The sequence below is a fragment of the Ylistrum balloti genome, unplaced genomic scaffold (genome assembly GCF_031769215.1).
Source record: "Ylistrum balloti isolate Yb309-2 unplaced genomic scaffold, AGI_CSIRO_Ybal_v1 Utg369808, whole genome shotgun sequence".
In the NCBI taxonomy this organism is placed as follows: Eukaryota; Metazoa; Mollusca; class Bivalvia; order Pectinida; family Pectinidae; genus Ylistrum; species Ylistrum balloti.
Genome location: NW_026781982.1, coordinates 965,205 through 988,631, shown reverse-complemented (window position 1 = coordinate 988,631; position 23,427 = coordinate 965,205). Strand labels below are relative to the sequence as shown.

Sequence of the window (23,427 nt, the reverse complement as noted above, 5' to 3'; positions counted from 1 at the left end):
GGGGCGATGACGAAGTGTAATCCACTAGCCTTGTTGTCATATCCCTAACATTATACTCTATAAAATATTAAACTATAACTTGTATACATAGTCATAGAAAAACATATTGTTTAAATCAATGACTTTCACATAATTACATAACTCGCCTTCTGTCATCAGTAAGGGAAATATTGTTTTCACATTGTCCTGGACAAGCGTTAAGGTATGTCCAGAGAATTCCAAAGGGTTGATTATTCCCATATTTCGACGTGAGAATACCCGTTGTGTGGTTTCCTATTATCTAGTTACGACGTAGACAACTAGAAGACAGTAAATAATGTTATATTTCAATATCTTTATTTGGGAAGATACAATCCCCATTGGAAGAACATCCTCATCATTTACGATGAACTATAAAAGAGCGTACGAATTGATTTGAAAGCGAGTCAGATAACACACAATGGTATATATCATGTGATTTTTGTATAGCACACACAGGGTAATACTAGTGTGTGATTTGTGTATAAAACTCACAAAGGGTAATACTGGTGTGTGGTTTGTGTATAAAACTCACACAGGCTAATACTGGTGTGTTATCTGTGTATAAAACTCACACAGGGTAATACTGGTATTTGTGTTGTGTATAAAACTCACACATGGTAATACTGGTGTTTGTCCTGTGTATAAAACTCATACAGGGTAATACTGGTGTTTTGTGTTGTGTATAAAATTCACACAGGGTAATACTGACGTGTGATTGGTGTATAAAACTCACACAGGGTAATACTGATGTGTGATTTGTGTATAAAACTCACACAGGGTAATACTGGTGTGTGATTTTTGTATAAAACTTATACAGGGTAATACTGACGTGTGATTTGTGTATAAAACTCACACAGGGTAATACTGGTGTGTAATTTGTTTATAAAACTCACACAGGGTAATACTTGTTTGTGATTTGTGTATAAAACTCACACAGGGTAATACTTGTTTGTGATTGGTGTATAAAACTCACACAGGGTAATACTTGTTTGTGATTTGTGTATAAAACTCACACAGGGTAATACTGGTGTGATTTGTGTATAAAACTCACACAGGGTAATACTGGTGTGTGATTTGTGTATAAAACTCACACAGGGTAATACTGGTGTGTGATTTGTGTATAAAACTCACACAGGGTAATACTTGTTTGTGATTTGTGTATAAAACTCACACAGGGTAATACTTGTTTGTGATTGGTGTATAAAACTCACACTGGGTAATACTGGTGTGTGATTTGTGTATAAAACTCACACAGGGTAATACTGGTGTGTGATTTGTGTATAAAACTCACACAGGATGATACTGGTGTGTGATTTGTGTATAAAACTCACACAGGGTAATACTTGTTTGTGATTTGTGTATAAAACTCACACAGGGTAATACTGACGTGTGATTGGTGTATAAAACTCACAAAGGATTAATACTGGTGTGTGATATTGGTGTATAAAACTCACACATGGAAATACTGGTGTGTGATTGGTGTATAAAACTCACACATGGTAATACTTGTTTGTGATTTGTGTATAAAACTCACACAGGGTAATACTGGTGTGTGATTTGTGTATAAAACTCACACAGGATGATACTGGTGTGTGATTTGTGTATAAAACTCACACAGGGTAATACTTGTTTGTGATTTGTGTATAAAACTCACACAGGGTAATACTGACGTGTGATTGGTGTATAAAACTCACAAAGGATTAATACTGGTGTGTGATATTGGTGTATAAAACTCACACATGGTAATACTGGTGTGTGATTGGTGTATAAAACTCACACATGGTAATACTTGTTTGTGATTTGTGTATAAAACTCACACAGGGTAATACTGGTGTGTGATTTGTGTATAAAACTCACACAGGGTAATACTGGTGTGTGATTTGTGTATAAAACTCACACAGGATAATACTGGTGTGTGATCTGTGTATAAAACTCACACAGGGTGATACTGACGTGTGATTGGTGTATAAAACTCACACAGGATTAATACTGGTGTGTGATTTGTATATAAAACTAACACAGGGTAATACTGGTGTGTGATTTGTGTATAAAACTCCCACAAGGTAATACTGGTGTGTGATTTGTGTATAAAACTCACAAAGGGTAATACTGGTGTTTGTGTCGTGTATAAAACTCACACAGGGTAATACTGGTGTGTGATATGTGTATAAAACCCACACAGGGTAATACTGGTGTGTGATTTGTGTATAAAACTCACACAGGGTAATACTGGTGTGTGTGATTTGTGTATAAAACTCACACAGGGTAATACTGATGTGTGATTTGTGTATAAAACTCACACAGGGTAATACTGGTGTGTGGTTTGTGTATAAAACTCACACAGGCTAATACTGGTGTGTTATCTGTGTATAAAACTCACACAGGGTTATACTGGTGTGTGATTGGGTATAAAACTCACACAGGGTAATACTGGTGTGTGATTTGTGTATAAAACTCACACAGGGTAATACTGGTGTGTGATTTGTGTATAAAACTCACACAGGGTAATACTGGTGTGTGATATGTGTATAAAACCCACACAGGGTAATACTGGTGTGTGATTTGTGTATAAAACTCACACAGGGTAATACTGGTGTGTGATTTGTGTATAAAACCCACACAGGATTAATACTGGTGTGTGATTTGTATATAAAACTAACACAGGGTAATACTGGTGTGTGATTTGTGTATAAAACTCACAAAGGGTAATACTGGTGTTTGTGTCGTGTATAAAACTCACACAGGGTAATACTGGTGTGTGATATGTGTATAAAACCCACACAGGGTAATACTGGTGTGTGATTTGTGTATAAAACTCACAAAGGGTAATACTGGTGTGTGATATGTGTATAAAACCCACACAGGGTAATACTGGTGTGTGATTTGTGTATAAGACTCACATAGGGTAATACTGGTGTATGATTTGTGTATAAAACTCACACAGGGTAATACTGGTGTGTGATTGGTGTATAAAACTCACAAAGGGTAATACTGGTGTGTGATTTGTGTATAAAACTCACACAGGGTAATACTTGTTTGTGATTTGTGTATAAAACTCACACAGGGTAATACTGGTGTGTGATATGTGTATAAAACCCACACAGGGTAATACTGGTGTGTGATTGGTGTATAAAACTCACACAGGGTAATACTGGTGTGTGATTTGTATATAAAACTAACACAGGGTAATACTGGTGTGTGATTGGTGTATAAAACTCACACAGGGTAATACTGGTGTGTGATTGGTGTATAAAACTCACACAGGGTAATACTGGTGTGTGATTGGTGTATAAAACTAACAAAGAGTAATACTGGTGTGTGATTGGTGTATAAGGGTAATACTGTTGTTTTCGTATATATGTTTATCTCGTGTATCATTTATGTTCGACACGTTTTATTTTTTTTTATTTCATGATAAAAATATTTTAGTTTATTTACTTTGATAAACAGTGAAATCATTATTTTCATTGTGTATGTGTGCTTCTGTTGTTATGTTTATGTGTGTCATTGGTGTAATGTTTATGTGCGTGTGTATGTGTGCCCATGATGTATTGGTTTTGTGTTCCTAGTGTATGGTGTATGACCTTTTTTATGTCCCTGGTATATTGGTATTTTCTAAATCTAGTGTATATATGTCATTCATTATGTATGTGTTCACATGAATATTGTTGCCCCATATGGCCAGAGACGTATATAAGTCAGCGGTGGAAAATAACTTCAATAATATCAACAAAATAAACAGTAATAAAACAACCATTCTTCATAAATCATAATAAAAATACTATCAATGCATTTTTTGCAAAAGCCACGCCTTTGAGAATGCAGTAATCGTGTAATGCTAATACTCTAGATGTTTATGTTTATTTCTCGTCGTTCCACCGGATTCGTTTCAGAGTTTAGATAGCCACGAAGTTAACACGGCTCCGAAGTGCTTGTAACGCAAGGTAGTTCGCGTTAAGTTTAAAATCGACATTGAATCTTTACCTCCGACGTTGGGTGCAGCATGGTCCTAGATGGCTTTCGCGATAAAATATGCCAAAGTTATCAGAAATAACTGGAAAAAATCAGTGGTTGCTGTCGTTTCTGCAGTTTATGGCGGAAAATATGCGAAAGGGAAATACGAGTAAGAGAAAAAAAATGTGTTCACATGTATTTGTGGCTGAAAGTACAGCATCTTCACTAATCCAAGGACGTCCCCAAATTCTTGTCTATACTGTGCGATAGTTATAATGTTGTCATATTATATGAAGATCAGTTTCATTATAGACATATCTATCGGATTGTACCAATGTAGAACGTTAGAATGAACATGTGATTACGGCACGTCTTGTTGTTTATGACACGTACCACAGGGGGAAGTTGCATGTACATCTACAAATGGTTTAATAAACACCGACTGAATCAATAAGTACGGCTCATCCTAGAATATTTGTAACAAACTACTTTACATGTGCTGGATATTGTATACATAATATGCACGTACAATGTCTATCATGGTATATACTCAATTCTAGTGATATTTTTAAACAACAAGTTTTATAAACAACATCTAAACTTACAGTAATGCAACCAGTTTTGAAAGGAAGTAAATAAGTAAATTGATGGAAGAATAGCTCTGTTTCAAAATCAACGTTGTTTATCAGCATTCCCAGTTAGTTTCAAGTGCCACTTTTGTTACATGCATTTTTTTCACTTTTTGTTTTTCATCAGGTTGCTATACATCTACACTACATAAATAAATAACTATTATAGCGACATATTGCTGTAATAGTATCTAGTACCATCTGAAATATTGGGGGGATTTATAAGCAACAAGGTTTTACACTACATAGATAAATAACTATTATAGCAACATATTGCTGTATTAGTATCTAGTACCATCTGAAATATTGGGAGGATTTATAAACAACAAGGTTTTACACTACATAGATAAATAACTATTATAGCAACATATTGCTGTATTAGTATCTAGTACTATCTGAAATATTGGGAGGATTTATAAACAACAAGGTTTTACACTTCATAGATAAATAACTATTATAGGGACATATTGTTTTAATAGCAATAAATCAACTTTTGTCCATTCTGTAAATATAAATGCTGTAAAATGTAATAGCATATTCAATTTCAAGTTCACCATTCCTACTTTTGTGACCCGTGTTATGTGATATGTACAAGATTTTTTTTACTGTCATATTATGTACTGTTATAGATGTATAAAATTGAACCAATGTGTTAATAGTTCAGATTCGAATATAAATGACAAGTTTTCTTTTGTTTTTTTTTTAGTCAGGAGTGGATACGAAGGGAATTCTGTGCTGAGGCTTTGGTGAGAATGGAATTTACATCACATGCACTTTACAAAATATTATACATTGTCATAATTGATCAGCATTTTTTTTTACATTTTTTAGTATATTTATGTATCAGGAAATCTTCTGAATTGTACATCAACTTAATCCACTTAAAAAAAGATTTTTAAAATATGGTTAGTTTTAAACTGTGGGAAATTAAAAGGGTTTGATTTTTCCAACAGGTGCATGATGGGTCATAATTAGTTAATTGGATAACCTCTTCCTCAAGAGCTGTTGACTGCTTTGTGATCTGCTAAGTGCTAAAAATGTATTGCTCCTATTGAAAAACAGTGCATGTTTTAATTCATTAAATCAATCAGATTCATCTTATTCTGAAGTATGGCTACTCTTCAGTGATTGAACAAATTGTACACGTGAATTTTAAAATTTTAATTCACAGAAATATGGTAGTGCAAAGATAAGCATTAAAGAAAGACCAAGGAAAATCACTGTATTCCTGAACCCTGCAGCATCAGGCGGGTATGTAAATATGATACAGCATTATAACTGACCAAAAATTGTAAAGAGAGATTTGTGGTTTAATTTTCTAATTTCAGCATTTTCTTATCTTGAAAACTTATCATGAAGTGTGTGTCTTGTTTGTAACCATATGCTCCCCAATAACTTTAGATTTATTTGAAGCAGAAAAAATACATAAGCTCAAAGTAGCAACACAAATGCATACATTCATCGTAAAAGTTTATGTCTACTTTAAATACCTGTACAAAGTGGTTAGAAGAATAACATTACTGCTATACATTCCAAAATTGTGAAAAGAAAGCATGCTGCATCTTAGTATCAAACTGATTTTGTTTCTCTTATTATACTGGGACAGAGGTGAGAGATATATAAAGTGTTACCTATGTCAGTCTTCCCTGTTCTTTTATGTGTTCTGACATTATACTGGGACAGAGGTGAGAGGTATATAAAGTGTTACCTATGTCAGTCCCCAAGTCTTTTATGTGTCCTGAAATTATACTGGGACAGAGGTGAGTGGTATATAAAGTGTTACCTATGTCAGTCCCCCAGTCTTTTATGTGTTCTGACATTATACTGGGACAGAGGTGAGTGGTATATAAAATGTTACCTATGTCAGTCCCCCAGTCTTTTATGTGATCTGACATTATAATGGGACAGAGGTGAGAAGTATATAAAGTGTTACCTATGTCAGTCCCCCAGTCTTTTATGTGTCCTGACATTATACTAGGACAGAGGTGAGTGGTATATAAAGTGTTACCTATGTCAGTACACTGTTCTTTTATGTGTCCTGACATTATACTGGGACGGAGGTGAGTGGTATATAAAGTGTTACCTATGTCAGTACACTGTTGTTGTATGTGTCCTGAAATTATACTGGCACAGAGGTGAGGGGTATATAAAGTGTTACCTATGTCAGTACACTGTTGTTGTATGTGTCCTGAAATTATACTGGGACAGAGGTGAGAGGTATATAAAGTGTTACCTATGTCAGTCCCCCAGTCTTTTATGTGTTCTGACATTATACTGGGACAGAGGTGAGAGGTATATAAAGTGTGTCCTATGTCAGTCTTCCTTGTTCTTTTATGTGTCCTGACATTATACTGGGACAGAGGTGAGGGGTATATAAAGTGTTACATATGTCAGTCTCCCAGTCTTTTATGTGTCCTGACATTATACTGGGACGGAGGTGAGAGGTATATAAAGTGTGTCCTATGTCAGTACGCTCTGTTCTTTTATATGTTCTGACATTATACTGGGACAGAGGTGAGTGGTATATAAAGTGTTACCTATGTCAGTCCCCCAGTCTTTTATGTGTCCTGACATTATATTGGGACGGAGGTGAAGGGTATACAAAGATTAAACTTCATTGTATATCAGTCCACCCTGCTCTAAATCTTAACAATCAATCTGAAAAGATTTGGTTTATTGTTCTTCACCAAATCAGATTAAAGTGGTAATTGGTCATGGTCATACGATCAAAGAATACATTTGACAACTGTGAATTCATCAAATATAATTATCTGCACAAAGGAGCAGGGACATTTGCTTTTTTTTGCATTTTTCCTTACTTGTAGGTATTTCTTGAAAATGTTAAGTTTTAAAATTGTTAATTTGATAATTATATTCATGACAGTTTTTGAAATTGGAATTCTGAAAACATTACCTCCCCTTTTGTTGACAGAGGTGCTTTGAAAGTGTTCGAGAAGAATGCAGCACCTATATTACACGCAGCTGGATTGGATGTCAATGTTGTTAAGGTAATCAATGTAATTGAGATGGAATCTGTGCATCCGTGGTCTGTCTGTCCGTAAACAATTTTTGTTATCGCTATTTCTTAAAAAGGCATGGAGGGATCTCTCTTGAATTTCATATGTAGCTTCTCCTTGGCCCCTTGTTGTGCCTGTTTGATTTTGGGACTGATCAGAAAAACAAAATGGTGAAAGGCGCCCATCTTGGATTTTGACTTTGCAAGTCTGTTATCGCTATTCTTGATAGCTACTCGACAGATCTTTCTCAAGTTTCATATGTAGGTTCCTTTTGGTCCCTAGTTGTGCCCATCTAAATTTGGGAATTAAAAGAAATAAATGTAATTCCTATTTTTTTGTTGTTTCACTCCTTTGGGAATGGGGCCAATGGCTTTGAAATTTTGAGAAAAAAGGGAGACAAAATTTCTAAAAGGGAAAAATAACAGAACAAAAATACACAATTTATAGTTCATTTTTTTCATCTGTGTAGCTCTAAGTTTCTTGGAAAAATGCAAGCCCAGGGCTAACTCCCTGAAAACTGGAAAGCATCATCCAGACTTTTTGATAATTTGCTAAATTACATTTTTTGGAATTAAAATGAGTGGGGAAAAGCACAAAACGTTTAACCGTTGGGAATCAGGCCAATTTTGGCACCATATCTTCCAGAAAAAAGATAGTGTTATGAACATTCTTTAATTCTTCTGTAATTTCAACAGCTGATGTTTCACAGAACTTATTTAACATGTGTCTGTGCCTATTACTGCCTTTTTATGACAGGTGGAATATGAAGGCCAGGTTAAAAAATTCCTGTCTATCATGGAAAGGTCGGACACAGATGGTATAGTGGTTGCAGGAGGTGATGGCACACTACTTGAGGTAAGAACAAATAATTTAGACCATCAAAAATGTGGTCATTTGTGTCAGCATTGTTTACAGGTCAGTTGATTGAAATCTTACTGTGCTTCTGTCTGAAAGAATTTGTAAGCATGCTTTGATACAAATATTACCCCAATTGCAAGTGACTGTTGTAATAACAAAGGTCAGCAGGAACCAAGGTCAACAGATTATCTCATATACCATTTCAGGGTTTTCCATGAGAACCGGTCGCCGGCCAATTTGACCGGCTACTTTGGTCATTTGGCCACCTACACCAATCCAGTTCCATAATAATGTTCCATACACAACTACACGTACATGGCTGGCCAGCCTCCTACTTTTACTACTCAGCTTACTACTAACAAAATTATGGAAAACCCTGCCATTTCCTGATGATCTTTTTAAGCCCACCATCATCAGATGATGGGCTGTTCAAATCGCCCTATATCTATGGTCCGTCGTCCTTCCATTGTCCGTCCGTTTGTCCATAAACAATTTTTGTTATCACTATTTCTTGAGAAGTACTGAATAGATCTTAATCAACTTGCATATGTAGATTATTCTTGGTCCCTTGCTGTGCCTGTTTGATTTTGGGACTGATAAAAAAAAACTGGCCGAGAAAACAGCCATCTTGGATTTTTTCAATGAAGATTGTTTTCGATATTTCTTATAAACTCAGAGATGGATCTTTCTCAAATTCCATATGTAAGTTCCCCTGGGTTTCCAGTTGTGCCTATAAATTTTTGGGATGGATCAGAAAAACAAAATGGGGAGAAAAGCAGCCATCTTGGATTTTGACTTTGAAAGTTTGCTATCGCTATTTCTTGAGAAGTACTGTATAGATCTTTCTTAAATTTCATATTTAGGTCCCTAGTTGTCCTAACTTGATTCACAAATAAAAGATGGCTGAAAATTTGACATCTTAGATTTTGACTTTGAAAGTTTGTTATCGCTATTCATGAGAACTACTCTATAGATCTTTCTCAAATTTCCTTTGTGCTTTCCTTTTGTTATCAATATTTCTTGAGAAATAGATCTTTCTCAAATTTCATGTATAGGTTCCTTAATGTCCCTAGTTGTGCATGTTTGAGTTTTGGACTGATCAGAAAAACAAAATGACTTCCAGATAGTCATTTTGGATTTGGCAGGTAAAGATTACCATCGTGATTTATGCCAAGTAATATTCAAATGTCTTATCACTAAGAGCAAAAAGAGAAGAGAAGAAAAGAAGGGAAAAGATCCAACTTTCAAAGAACATATCAAGATCAAACGGTGGTGGTCCCCAAGATCCCTCTGGGATCTCTTGTTTCATGAGTGACTGATATTTTAAAAGTTTCTTCTATTTCCAGACTGTCACCGGGATCATGAGGAAGGAAGATAAGGTAAAATATTGTTACTCAAGGACTTTCTCAGTGCTACCAGACTTTCTCAGTACTCCAGAGACTTTCTCAGTACTCCAGAGACTTTCTCAGTACTCCAGAGACTTTATCAGTACTACGGAGACTTAATCACTACTCAGGAGACTTTTTTCAGTACTACAGAGACTTTCTCAGTACTACCAGATTTCTCAGTACTCCCGAGACTTTCTCAGTACTACAGAGACTTTCTCAGTACTACAGAGACTTTCTACTCCAGAGACTTTATCTCTGGAGACTTTTCTACTCAGGAGACTTTTTTCAGTACTACAGAGACTTTCTCAGTACTCTGGAGACTTTATCAGTACTCCAGAGACTTTATCAGTACTATGGAGACTTATTCAGTACTCAGGAGACTTTCTCAGTACTACAGAGACTTTCTCAGTACTCCAGAGACTTTCTCAGTACTCTGGAGACTTTCTCAGTACTACAGAGACTTTCTCAGTACTCTGGGGACTTTCTCAGTACTCCAGAGACTTTCTCAGTACTCCCGAGACTTTCTCAGTACTCCAGAGACTTTCTCAGTACTCCAGAGACTTTCTCAGTTCTCCCGAGACTTTCTCAGTACTACAGAGACTTTCTCAGTACTACAGAGACTTTCTCAGTACTCCAGAGACTTTCTCAGTACTCCAGAGACTTTCTCAGTACTACAGAGACTTTCTCAGTACTCCAGAGTCTTTCTCAGTACTACAGAGACTTTCTCAGTACTCCAGAGACTTTCTCAGTACTACAGAGACTTTCTCAGTACTCCAGAGTCTTTCTCAGTACTACAGAGATTTTCAGTACTCCAGAGACTTTCTCAGTACTTCAGAGACTTTCTCAGTACTCCGGAGACTTTCTCAGTACTACAGAGACTTTCTCAGTACTCAGGGGACTTTCTCAGTACTACCAGATTTCTCAGTACTCAGGGGACTTTCTCAGTACTCCAGAGACTTTCTCAGTACTACAGAGACTTTCTCAGTTCTCCCGAGACTTTCTTAGTACTAGAGAGACTTTCTCAGTACTACAGAGACTTTCTCAGTACTACAGAGACTTTCTTAGTACTAAATAGACTTTCTCAGTACTCCAGAGACTTTCTCAGTACTCCAGAGACTTTCTCAGTACTACAGAGACTTTCTCAGTACTACAGAGACTTTCTCAGTACTCTGGAGACTTTCTCAGTACTACAGAGACTTTCTCAGTACTACGGAGAATTTCTCAGTACTCCCGAGACTTTCTCAGTACTCCAGAGACTTTCTCAGACTTTTCTCAGTACTACAGAGACTTTCTCAGTACTCAGGGGACTTTCTCAGTACTACCAGATTTCTCAGTACTCAGGGGACTTTCTCAGTACTCCAGAGACTTTCTCAGTACTACAGAGACTTTCTCAGTACTTCAGAGACTTTCTCAGTACTCCCGAGACTTTCTCAGTACTATGGAGACTTTCTTAGTACTACAGAGACTTTCTCAGTACTACCAGATTTCTCAGTACTCCCGAGACTTTCTCAGTACTACAGAGACTTTCTCAGTACTCTGGAGACTTTCTCAGTACTCCAGAGACTTTATCAGTACTACGGAGACTTAATCACTACTCAGGAGACTTTTTTCAGTACTACAGAGACTTTCTCAGTACTATGGAGACATTCTCAGTACTACAGAACTTTCTCATATCATTTCTATCTCAATATATTCATCTTAATTGTAGCCATTCAATCACCTATTTAATCTACAGATTAACTCCATGTTATACAGTATTTTATAAATCTGTCTATGCATTTAACAAAGAAATATATTATGCCCTGATAAGACTTGAACTTCTGATGAAATAAAATACAATATGGTACTACATTTCAGGAGTTGATAAATGTATGATATCTGGAAGTTTATCATGGAGATTTATATACAGTCTTTATCATATGTATATATATGTATTCCAACTGAATTATTTAAATTAACAAATTGAATTTGACGAGTACATACCGTATGCTGAAGATAAAATCCCACTTTTTTCCAGACATTCAGACAACACATTCCAGTAGGAGTTATTCCCCTTGGTCTTAAAAATCGTTTTGCCAAGTTGCTGTTTGGTGGTGATAAAGATGAAGTTCTGTAAGTATATTTGATGTGTTCCCATGATGAGGCCACATTATGATTCAGATACGTTTCCAGCTTTTATCAATCATTGTACAAATACTGACTTAATCTCGCGAGATATATTTTACATACAAACTGTAAAAACATTTCATGTTTTAGAATTACAAATTAAAAATAAAGATAACAAAGGTTCTACGTTGATAAGACACTTGATGACTATTTTGATGATATCTGTTTTTGTGCCACCATATCTAGATAATGTATTAAGACATTTAAATACCAGGATAACATGAAGCCATTATAGATATATTATATATTAAAATATGTTTCTATGTACTCTTTTAAAGTATTCTGTTATAAGTCAGTTCAGGGTTGTCTACCCTTATTTGAAGAACTATCTCCTATACCTGTTTCCCTCCAGACCCTCACCTTCTAACAGGATACACAAACACCACAGTAGCAATATAATATAATGGAATGCCTTTCCATCAACAAAATGATACTTTTTCTCACCATTGTTACAAATTAATCTATTTAATCTGATCAAACACTTTAATAAATTCAGTAAAAAAACATCAAACTCTCATAATCAGATACAATTACAATTAGAGGAATGCAGAACATTTAAAGATATCACTTTGTATTTTATAATCTCTGACCATTAGAAACAATAATCTGACCACTGGTCAGACTGGTGTTGATTGTTTATCATTTTTTCACAGACTGATGTGTGAATGTGCCATGTCCATTGTCCGAGGTCTTGGCAGAAGTGTCGATATCATCAGTCTCAAGGTCAGATTCCACGTAAAAATGGTTGTCTTATGTTGTTACAATGTTCAGTATAGTATTGTAAAAAGTCTGTATAATTAATTTAGGCTACTTTAGGCTATACGTGGTAATGAAGGACTACTTTAGGCTATACGTGGTAAGGAAGGACTACTGTAGGCTATACGTGGTAATGAAGGACTACTTTAGGCTATACGTGGTAAGGAAGGACTACTTTTGGCTATACGTGGTAATGAAGGACTACTTTAGGCTATACGAGGTAATGAAGGACTACTTTTGGCTATACTTGGTAATGAAGGACTACTGTAGGCTATACTTGGTAATGAATCATTACTGTAGGCTGTACTTGGTAAGGAAGGACTACTTTATGCTATACTTGGTAATGAAGGACTACTGTAGGCTATACTAGGTAATGAAGGACTACTGTAGGCTATACTTGGTAATGAAGGACTACTGTAGGCTATACTAGGTAATGAAGGACTACTTTATGCTATACTTAGTAATGAAGGACTACTTTAGGCTATACTTGGTAAGGAAGGACTACTGTAGGCTATACTTGGTTGGTAATGAAGGACTACTTTAGGCTATACTTGGTAAGGAAGGACTACTGTAGGCTATATACTTGGTAAGGAAGGACTACTGTAGGCTATACTTGGTAAGGAAGGACTACTGTAGGCTATACATGGTAATGAAGGACTACTGTAGGCTATACATTGTAATGAAGGACTACTTTAGGCTATACTTGGTAATGAAGGACTACTGTAGGCTATACATGGTAATGAAGGACTACTTTAGGCTATACTTGGTAATGAAGGACTACTGTAGGCTTTACTTTACACACTGTCTTAATCAATCTTATGATATTAGCATTCAGAATCATCTAATCTTTACTTGGTGAAAATGTTAGTAAAAATATAAGAGTGAAAATAGTAAAATGTCAATCTCAGCTTATAAATGAACAGAAAATGTTAACAGTTTAAACTAGAAAAACACTGCAAAACCTAGTAATGCTTTATGCCTTGAGTAAGGTGTAGAGGATTTCCAACCTACACAAAAAAAACCTGTTAATGTAGTTCTTGGTGTCTCTGTTTCAGGAGGATAATGGAAGAACAGCATATGCATTGTGTGGACTTGAAACAGGTGCTTTCATGGAGGCAGAACAGCGAAAGTCAAAGTGAGTCTTTAAAAAATCATATTCTGATGGCCATAAATTCATGGTCCATCATCCATCCATCCATAAGCAAATATTCTTTGTTGATCACTATTTGTTGAGAAGGACTAGATGGGTATTTGTATTTGTAGGTTTCCCGTGATCCCTGCTGGTGCCCCTTTAGTTTTGAGACTGATTAATGAAACAAGGTGGCTGACAGGTAGCCATCTTGGAATTTTGATTATGAAAGTGTGCTATCTCTTTATGCTGGATTCATCTTTCTAAAATTTCATATATAAGTTTCCCATGGTCCCTAGTATTGCACCTTTGATTTTAACACTAATTTCATAAACAAAAATCTGATACAGCTGATAGGCAGCTGCCATCTTGTATTCTAATAGTCAACCCTAAGCCCTAACACTGATATGTTTAGACTTGCATCAGGCTGATTTGAATAAATCTGTAACAATTAATCAGACGAAAAATTAAAAAAATGATGGATTGGCTGCCTTATTCTGTGGTTGAAGGAGACATCTGCACTTATTCTGTAAATTGGTTCAAATTTACTGTATTTACCAAGGATAATTGTAACTGGTATTGGAAATAAGAAATATACAGTTGGTATAATAGATATCTTGATCTCATACAATAAGTAATAGAATCCATTTTTTTAAACTCAGTCAACAATTTGTGACTGATGCTACCCATATGTTTTACAAAATACCGATGTCTTATGTGATGCAGATTTAAACAAAAATTCTTTTCACTCTTTAACAGATCTTTTTAAATGCTTTTGTTTTGGGCAGGTATTGGTACTTTGGAGGGTTAAAACATCGCATGACTTATATTAGGTCAGCATTCTCTGACTGGCCACCTGTTTTCAAGGCTAAAATATCATACGTTCTAGCGACAGAGGAGAACACAAAACCAAAATCCGGACAACAGAACCAACAGCCAAATGAACAGCCAAAGGGCAGTTGGTTTTCAATGCTTTTCAAACCCAAGATCATCAAACCTCATGGTATATTACTTTGGTCTGGATATTTTTCACCTTTTGAAGATATTTCCCAAGGTTTCAAAGCTGGCACAATTGTAGACTTAGTAATATTTTGACGCTTCAATACTGTTTGTTTCACAGTTTTTATATATGTGTTGATGGTCTTTGTATTGAAATTGTCTCCAATACTTGAAAACATGCAGGTTAAGGCCAATTGTAATCGCTGATTACTTACTTACCTAGTTTCAAAATTTCATATCAAGTAGACTTGAGACTGACAAATTATTGCTGAGAAACCCCTGATGATGTGAAAGTAATACAAAGCTTGAGGATTATGATACAAATGAGTTCTTGTTCTTGTGCTTTTGAGTTATTGATACTGTAACACCTGACTACCTTTACTTAATTCTTATATGCTAAATTTCCTTCTGCATTTTCTATTTGATTGTGCTACAGTTGAGTTGACAGAAGAAGAGACTGATGATGAAAATGATATGATGGAGACAAGGGACTTATCAGCAGTAGAATTGACAACTGTATCTACTTGTTTACAGGACCCAGAACAGGTCAGTTTTAATGGTCACAGTGAAAGAGATATTTCACATTTCAGCCATATCTCTGTTAAAATTGTTCATTTTGAGCCAACTTTGAGGCTTTTATACCAATCTTAGTTTGTTTTTGTCCCTCTTACAAGTCAAACTGGAAGAGGCTGTAGGTTTAGCTACCATCTACACTCCCACAGGGTGAACCCATGTATCCACATCAGTCTCAGTTTCTGTTTGTCACTGTCACTTTGGCATTTTTGTGTGATTCTTTCTTGATATTACTACTCTTTCAAACATAGGTACGCATACCATTACAATGTTGCAATGATTGGTACCTGGATAAGTAACCTCATTAATGTTTCTTAATGAAAGCCTAGAAGACTCACCAATATCTTTTACTACTATTGTTTCAGACTGTGAAGGGGCTGGAGGTAGGAATTGGACCAGCTGAACCATCCGTCTGGGAATTTATCACTGAAGGGTAAGTGTATGGGTGTATAAAGCAGATACATATTCTGATCTTGTGCTTTTCCCTTGTCATTTTTGTTGTTTAATGTTTGATATGCAGTTCAGTAGGGTAACAACCTTTATAAAAGAATGTTTTGACTATTGTAGTTGGCGCAGAGTAAGTGAACCATCCCTGAGGCTGGGTACAAAATCAAACGAGACCATGCTTGTTAAGAAAATCAGAATAGAACCAGAGGTGAGCATTACAGTTATGTCCCTTTTTCTTGGGTACTATCAGAATTATACCCTCCATCTAGGATACTATCAGAGTTATGTCTATTTTCTTGGATATTATCAGAGGTATGTCTCTTTCCTTGGATATTATCAGAGTTATGTCCTTTTTCTTGGATACTATCAGAGTTATGACCCTTTTCTTGGATATTATTAGAGTTATGTCCCTTTTCTTGGATACTATCAGAGGTATGTCCCTTTTCTTGGATATTATTACCATGATTACCTTTTCCAGTGATACTCTCTTAGTCAAGTCTTTTGTCTTGAATATTATCATAGTTAACAGTATGTCCAATGTCTTCTTTATCATAGTTATGTCCAATGTCTTCTTTATCATAATTATGTCCAATGTCTTCTGTATCATAGTTGTGTCCAATGTCTTCTGTATCATAGTTGTGTCCAATGTCTTCTGTATCATAGTTATGTCCAATGTCTTCTGTGTCATAGTTATGTCCAATGTCTTCTGTATCATAGTTATGTCCAATGTCTTCTGTGTCATAGTTATGTCCAATGTCTTCTGTATCATAGTTATGTCCAATGTCTTCTGTATCATAGTTATGTCCAATGTCTTCTGTATCATAGTTGTGTCCAATGTCTTCTGTATCATAGTTATGTCCAATGTCTTCTGTATCATAGTTATGTCCAATGTCTTCTGTATCATAGTTATGTCCAATGTCTTCTGTATCATAGTTATGTCCAATGTCTTCTGTATCATAGTTATGTCCAATGTCTTCTGTATCATAGTTATGTGTCCAATGTCTTCTGTATCATAGTTATGTCCTATGTCTTGTGTATCATAGTTATGTCCAATGTCTTCTGTATCATAGTTATGTCCAATGTCTTCTGTATCATAGTTATGTCCAATGTCTTCTGTATCATAGTTATGTCCAATGTCTTCTGTATCATAGTTATGTCCTCTGTCCTCTGTATCATAGTTATGTCCAATGTCTTCTGTATCATAGTTATGTCCAATGTCTTCTGTATCATAGTTATGTCCAATGTCTTCTGTATCATAGTTATGTCCAATGTCTTTTGTATCATAGTTATGTCCAATGTCCTCTGTATCATAGTTATGTCCAATGCCTTCTGTATCATAGTTATGTCCAATGTCTTCTGTATCATAGTTATGTCCAATGTCTTTTGTATCATAGTTATGTCCAATGTCCTCTGTATCATAGTTATGTCCAATGCCTTCTGTATCATAGTTATGTCCAATGTCTTCTGTATCATAGTTATGTCCAATGTCTTCTGTATCATAGTTATGTCCAATGTCTTCTGTATCATAGTTATGTCCAATGTCTTCTGTATCATAGTTATGTCCAATGTCTTCTGTATCATAGTTATGTCCAATGTCTTCTGTATCATAGTTATGTCCAATGTCTTCTGTATCATAGTTATGTCCAATGTCTTCTGTATCATAGTTTTGTCCAATCATAGTTATGTCCAATGTCTTCTGTTTCATAGTTATGTCCAATGTCTTCTGTATCATAGTTATGTCCAATGTCTTCTGTATCATAGTTATGTCCAATGTCTTCTGTATCATAGTTATGTCCAATGTCTTCTGTATCATAGTTATGTCCTCTGTCCTCTGTATCATAGTTATGTCCAATGTCTTCTGTATCATAGTTATGTCTAATGTCTTCTGTATCATAGTTATATGTCCAATGTCTTCTGTATCATAGTTATGTCCAATGTCTTCTGTATCATAGTTATGTCCAATGTCTTCTGTATCATAGTTATGTCCAATGTCTTCTGTATCATAGTTATGTCCAATGTCTTCTGTATCATAGTTATGTCCAATGTCTTCTGTATCATAGTTATGTCCAATGTCTTCATTATCATAGTTATGTCCAATGTCTTCTGTATCATAGTTATGTCCAATGTCTTCTGTATCATAGTTATGTCCAATGTCTTCTGTATCATAGTTATGTCCAATGCCTTCATTATCATAGTTATGTCCAATGTCTTCTGTATCATAGTTATGTCCAATGTCTTCTGTATCATAGTTATGTCCAATGCCTTCATTTTCATAGTTATGTCAAGTGTCTTCTGTATCATATTTATGTCCAATGTCTTCTGTATGATAGTTATGTCCAATGTCTTCTGTATCATAGTTATGTCCAATGTCTTCTGTATCATAGTTATGTCCAATGTCTTCTGTATCATAGTTATGTCCAATGTCTTCTGTATCATAGTTATGTCCAATGTCTTCTGTATCATAGTATCATAGTTATATTATGTCCAATGTCTTCTGTATCATAGTTATGTCCAATGTCTTCTGTATCATAGTTATGTCCAATGTCTTCTGTATCATAGTTATGTCCAATGTCTTCTGTATCATAGTTATGTCCAATGTCTTCTGTATCATAGTTATGTCCAATGTCTTCTGTGTCATAGTTATGTCCAATGTCTTCTGTATCATAGTTATGTCCAATGTCTTCTGTATCATAGTTATGTCCAATGTCTTCTGTATCATAGTTATGTCCTCTGTCCTCTGTATCATAGTTATGTCCAATGTCCTCTGTATCATAGTTATGTCCAGTGTCTTGGATTCCGTTACAGTTGCTTGCCATGCCATGGATGTTGTTACTGATATATCTTACTGTTCCATGTGCCTTGCCACAAATACTGTTACATTAAAGTGCCTTGTCACAGACAAACATTTTGATTTGTATAAAGATTTTAACATATTTGAACATGAAAGTTGATAAAATCAATTTCTTTTTTTTTCTTTTTTTTTTTTTTTAAATTTTTAATTTTTGAAAGTTTTCAAATATAATACATATATAAACATATTATCATAAACTTTTGCACAAACTTACATACACTAACTTAGTGTTGTGCAGGTGATCACCTAATTATAATCAGTGTCTAAACAGGAAACACAACCTATTATAACTAATCAATTATGAAATTTCAACCTTGATGATCAGTTTCAAAATAATAACCAGTGATGTTAGGTTTACTGTTAATATCCGATCATCGATGATGGAATCTCAAAACTGATTCCCTATACTACACTTACATGGACATACACACACAGATGCTCACATACCATTCGCTCATCAGACAAATAGACAAACAAGACAGACAGAATAGGAAAGGGTAGAAAAAAGGAAAGAGGAAGGAGGGTAGAGAGGAGGAGGTACTGTTTTCTTCATACACACACACATATATATATTGTATAATGTATTCTGCATGTAAATAAAGAATATTGAAATTATAACAGCAAATCAAGAGTCGTCGGCGGAGTTAGTGTTATGATTAATAATTACAACAAAATAAATATACACGTACAGAGATAATTAGAGCCAGTGAAATAATATTAAGGTTAAGAACTTATAAGTCTAATAAGGGCTTCCATTTTCTCCAACCTTACTCAAATTGCATTTTAATATGATTCTTTTGACTATTATTTATATATTTTTGAACTACAAAATTATCTTTAATTACATTAATGAGAGCATTTATATTCAAAGAGTTACTAATACATCTGGTTTTATATATAGTGTTTTATAATGATAAGAATTTCATTGTCAGCTGAGTTACATTGTTGTGAAACTATTCCAAAAAGAAATGACTCCTTATTACATGCAAATGATATTAAAAGTAGATCTGATAAAGTTTCAAATTTCTGAAGAAGAGTTTGCACCTCCCTAAATTCCCATAAGCAATGCACAATTGTCTCTATTTCCATATTACATAAAGTACACATAGGGCAAGGGTTTATCTAATTTGTTACACAAGATCTGATGAATAATTCTGACCTGCAACCATATTAATTTAGGATTTTTGGTGACTGTAAAGGGAAGATTATATACTTTTGAACACTTTTCAAAATCAAAGTTAAACTGCAAATTCCATTTTTTGGTGCCAGTAGGCATAGTAGCTGGAATTATGATATGCTTGTAGAAATCTTTCACACCTTTGTTATTCTTGAAGAATATTTCTAATATTTGTGGTATGAAAGGATGTGAAAGTCTTTCTGATTTGAACTTGAGATTTCTTAAATAGCGTTTAATTGCAACTATTAATCCATGAAATTCTAGAAAGTTAGTGTTAATTCTAAACTTTTGTAGAAACTCTTCAAAAGAAAGAAATGTTAAGTTTTCAGAATTTTTCATCAGATCGTTCAACGTCAAGATACCTGCCATAAACCAGTTTGGGTAAAAGACAAATTCATTATTAACTTTAATATCATTGTTATACCAAAGGGGTGTTTTGAGAAGACAATTTTGTCTATTTAGCGATATATCCTTAGATTTGTTTAGTTTATCCCATGCTTTGAAAACATTTTTCCAGAATTGATTGCAGCATCTTGATCCACATAAATATACATAATCCTTTCCACATTTAAACAACTTATTTAGATCTACAGTTGACTTAAGGATCAGATACCATTTGCCCGATAACAAATACATGACATAGTCTGAGGGAATTAACACATGATTATCAGAGGAAGGGATAGGCTTACTACAGAAAAATGAAATAACACCTGTTTGCATTTCTAAAGAAATTACAACTTATTGTGATGAGCTTATTAAAAGACATTGTGATATAGATAGATAATCAGTAACCAAGATTGATATATCTTTTAGCCCTAGGATGTACGGAAAAATGTGACATATATGAGTTTTAAAATTATTTTTGTGGTTCCAGGATGCAACAAAATTTTACAGTATTGATGGCGAGCTATTTGAATCTGTACCAGTCACGATAGAATTACTGAAGAAAAGAATAAAATTCTTTTGCGTGGATCCAGACTTCAAGATAAGCTGACCAGACAAATAAAGAACTAATGAAGCATTCATACATCTGGTGTGAAAGAGCACACACATCAATGTGAATATACATCAGCGTGTGATTGATTATCAATGAATGTATTAGACTATATGTACACATATTTTGTTGTCATATGACTGCCAGATGACCAACGTGTGACCATCAATATTGCCTGTTATATCATTAAGAACAAGTGAATTTTGTTCAGTCCAAGTAAGCTTATTTGATTAGTTGTTAGTGAAATGTTTTGTATTAATGTGACTTAAAATGTTAGTGTATGTAAAAGATCATTATAGAACAAGGGAAATTATTTTGCAGTTTTTTGTGGGTATTTTTTTTTTTAAATACTTCAATGTATGTAATAAACAGTGTGTATGTCAAATATTTCAACAGTTTTTTATTGGATATGATAACTTTCTCTTCAGAATTATTCATTTAAGGAACAGATTCTTCCTTACAATAGATACAGTGAAATGGATTGATGGTAACTGAAGTGTATAAAGTAGGTTTGAATATGTGGATATTGATACATATGTTGAGATTGTGTTAGCGACATAGACATAGGGAAACACTCGGGCAAATGCATCAAGAAAGCTCTTTCAGAGTACCAACACTACACGCTACATGGAAACAGTTTTCATGCATTTTCCACCTGCGCTTTTATCATGTTTGATAAACAAAACGCATGATGTGCCAGAACATTTTGTTGGTTCACTGTCACGTGTATATTTAATTTGCCATTTTATCATGAAATAAAAGACAAGATTAAAAGGTTTCCTGTTTATGTTTATTTCATGTTTGTGTATAATTGTACAAATATCGACCCACAATATCAACAAACTGCAGTACAGTGTACCATCAAAATTTAAATTAAAAAGAGAGAAGGAAAGAAAACAAAATTTAAGTTCAGGTATCTTACATGTTGTTTTTGGTCTCCTGAGACAATGTCTTATGGTCCTTGGCTTAAAGTGCAATAAAAAAGGTGAATTATATGGTCCCCATCCCATACGGGTCTGGGGGGGGGGGGGGGGGGGAGCCAAAAGCTTCAAATTTACCCAAATTTCAAAAATCTTGTTCTCAACACCCAGATATAGTAGAATCAAATGCTCTTGATGGAAGGAAACTCCTTAAGAAGGTTTACAAAAAATTGTGAATGTCATGGCCTCAGGGAATCACATTTCCCTGTTAGGATGGGGTAAAGTTTACTATGGTTCATAAAGCAAAAATAGATTTTTGAGTTTATTTGTCTATTTTCCATTGGAAATATTTCAAACTTCGAATTATGATCGAAGGATGTCAGCATGATGGTATGCCGGTATTGATCCCGATTGACCCCTCGGGGGCTGATGGGCAGGGCTAAAAGGGGTCAAATGGATGCGGATTTCAAAAATCTTTTAAACATCCAGATATTGTAATTTCAAATGCTCTTCATGGATGGAAGGGTCATAAGGTGGTTTACAAAACTTGAGAATTTACTTTATACTTTATATAGGGAAAATGGATTTTTGAGTGTGATTTGTTAAAGGACCTCTTTCACGAACAATGGAATTTTGCCCACGACCCAATTTAAGCATGTGGCATTTATAGCACCCCAAGACACTCCCCTGAAATAGCACTTTAAAAATTCAAAGGGCCCATAGGGCCTGAATTATCATAGAACTTGTGACATTTACTGAGGGTATAAGGTAAGGTTCAGAAATGGCACCATAACAAGGCAAGGGTTCGTCGCAAGGCTTCTTATAACTCTGGGTATACCAGTATGCGGATGATCTAAATTGAGGTCGGATTCAATCATGCCACAAGTCACAATCAAAGTACTATGTTTTGATCCAGTGTGAAACAACCGACTCAAATGATCCTATCAAGGTGTATTACTGTCATTGCCCTGCAGGGAATAGAACGTCTTGCATGTGTGTATATGTTGCATCAATGTTATACTACCTTGGCTGTTATAGCCATCAGACAAATCCTAAAATCCTCCAGTCTGCCAGTCGTAAATTCAATGAATCTGTATTGTAAATCAGTCATCCACTTGAGCCAGGTTGGTATAGTCTTATTCCTGTAGTTAAACGCGGCGATGCCTATGAAAATGGTGTATCTTAAAGAACTGATATGGGCCCTCCAAAGATGTTTTTTAGCCAATGTCATCTCCAAACTTTCTTTGTCTCGCTTTCATATTTTGAAGAACAAAAACAAAGATAAATATATCACAACATCATATCAATCACATGACGTCACTTTCGAGATTCTGACTGCACGCAATCAAGCTGCTAATTGACCAACTTACCGGTCACGAATTGTTTCAATTATATTAAAAGCGCTTAGGTGCACCGAAACCGGAAGAGTTTGAAACACTCCTCCTAAGATCAAACTTTGTTCTAAAAATTAAGAAAAAATCACATGCTTCGTCCGTCGCCGTCCACCGTGCGCTGTGCGTCGTCCGTAAACTTTTCATTCAAAAAACT

General features: G+C 35.1%; 2 protein-coding genes across 2 annotated transcripts in view; both read left to right on the top strand.

Annotated features, from left to right (window-relative positions):
* Positions 1 to 23,427, top strand: part of LOC132544739 (heat shock 70 kDa protein 12B-like) — a 96,349-nt gene that overhangs the window by 57,950 nt on the left and 14,972 nt on the right. The gene's annotated exons all lie outside the window — the stretch shown is intronic.
* Positions 4,035 to 21,735, top strand: LOC132544741 (acylglycerol kinase, mitochondrial-like). Its single transcript, XM_060208390.1, has 14 exons — positions 4,035 to 4,144; positions 5,311 to 5,350; positions 5,776 to 5,855; positions 7,537 to 7,612; positions 8,378 to 8,476; positions 9,826 to 9,858; positions 11,885 to 11,979; positions 12,687 to 12,756; positions 13,845 to 13,924; positions 14,707 to 14,921; positions 15,354 to 15,463; positions 15,856 to 15,923; positions 16,058 to 16,145; positions 20,840 to 21,735. The coding sequence occupies exons 1-14, from the start codon at positions 4,035 to 4,037 to the stop codon at positions 20,957 to 20,959; spliced, it is 1,284 nt and encodes a 427-aa protein (XP_060064373.1). The 3' UTR covers positions 20,960 to 21,735.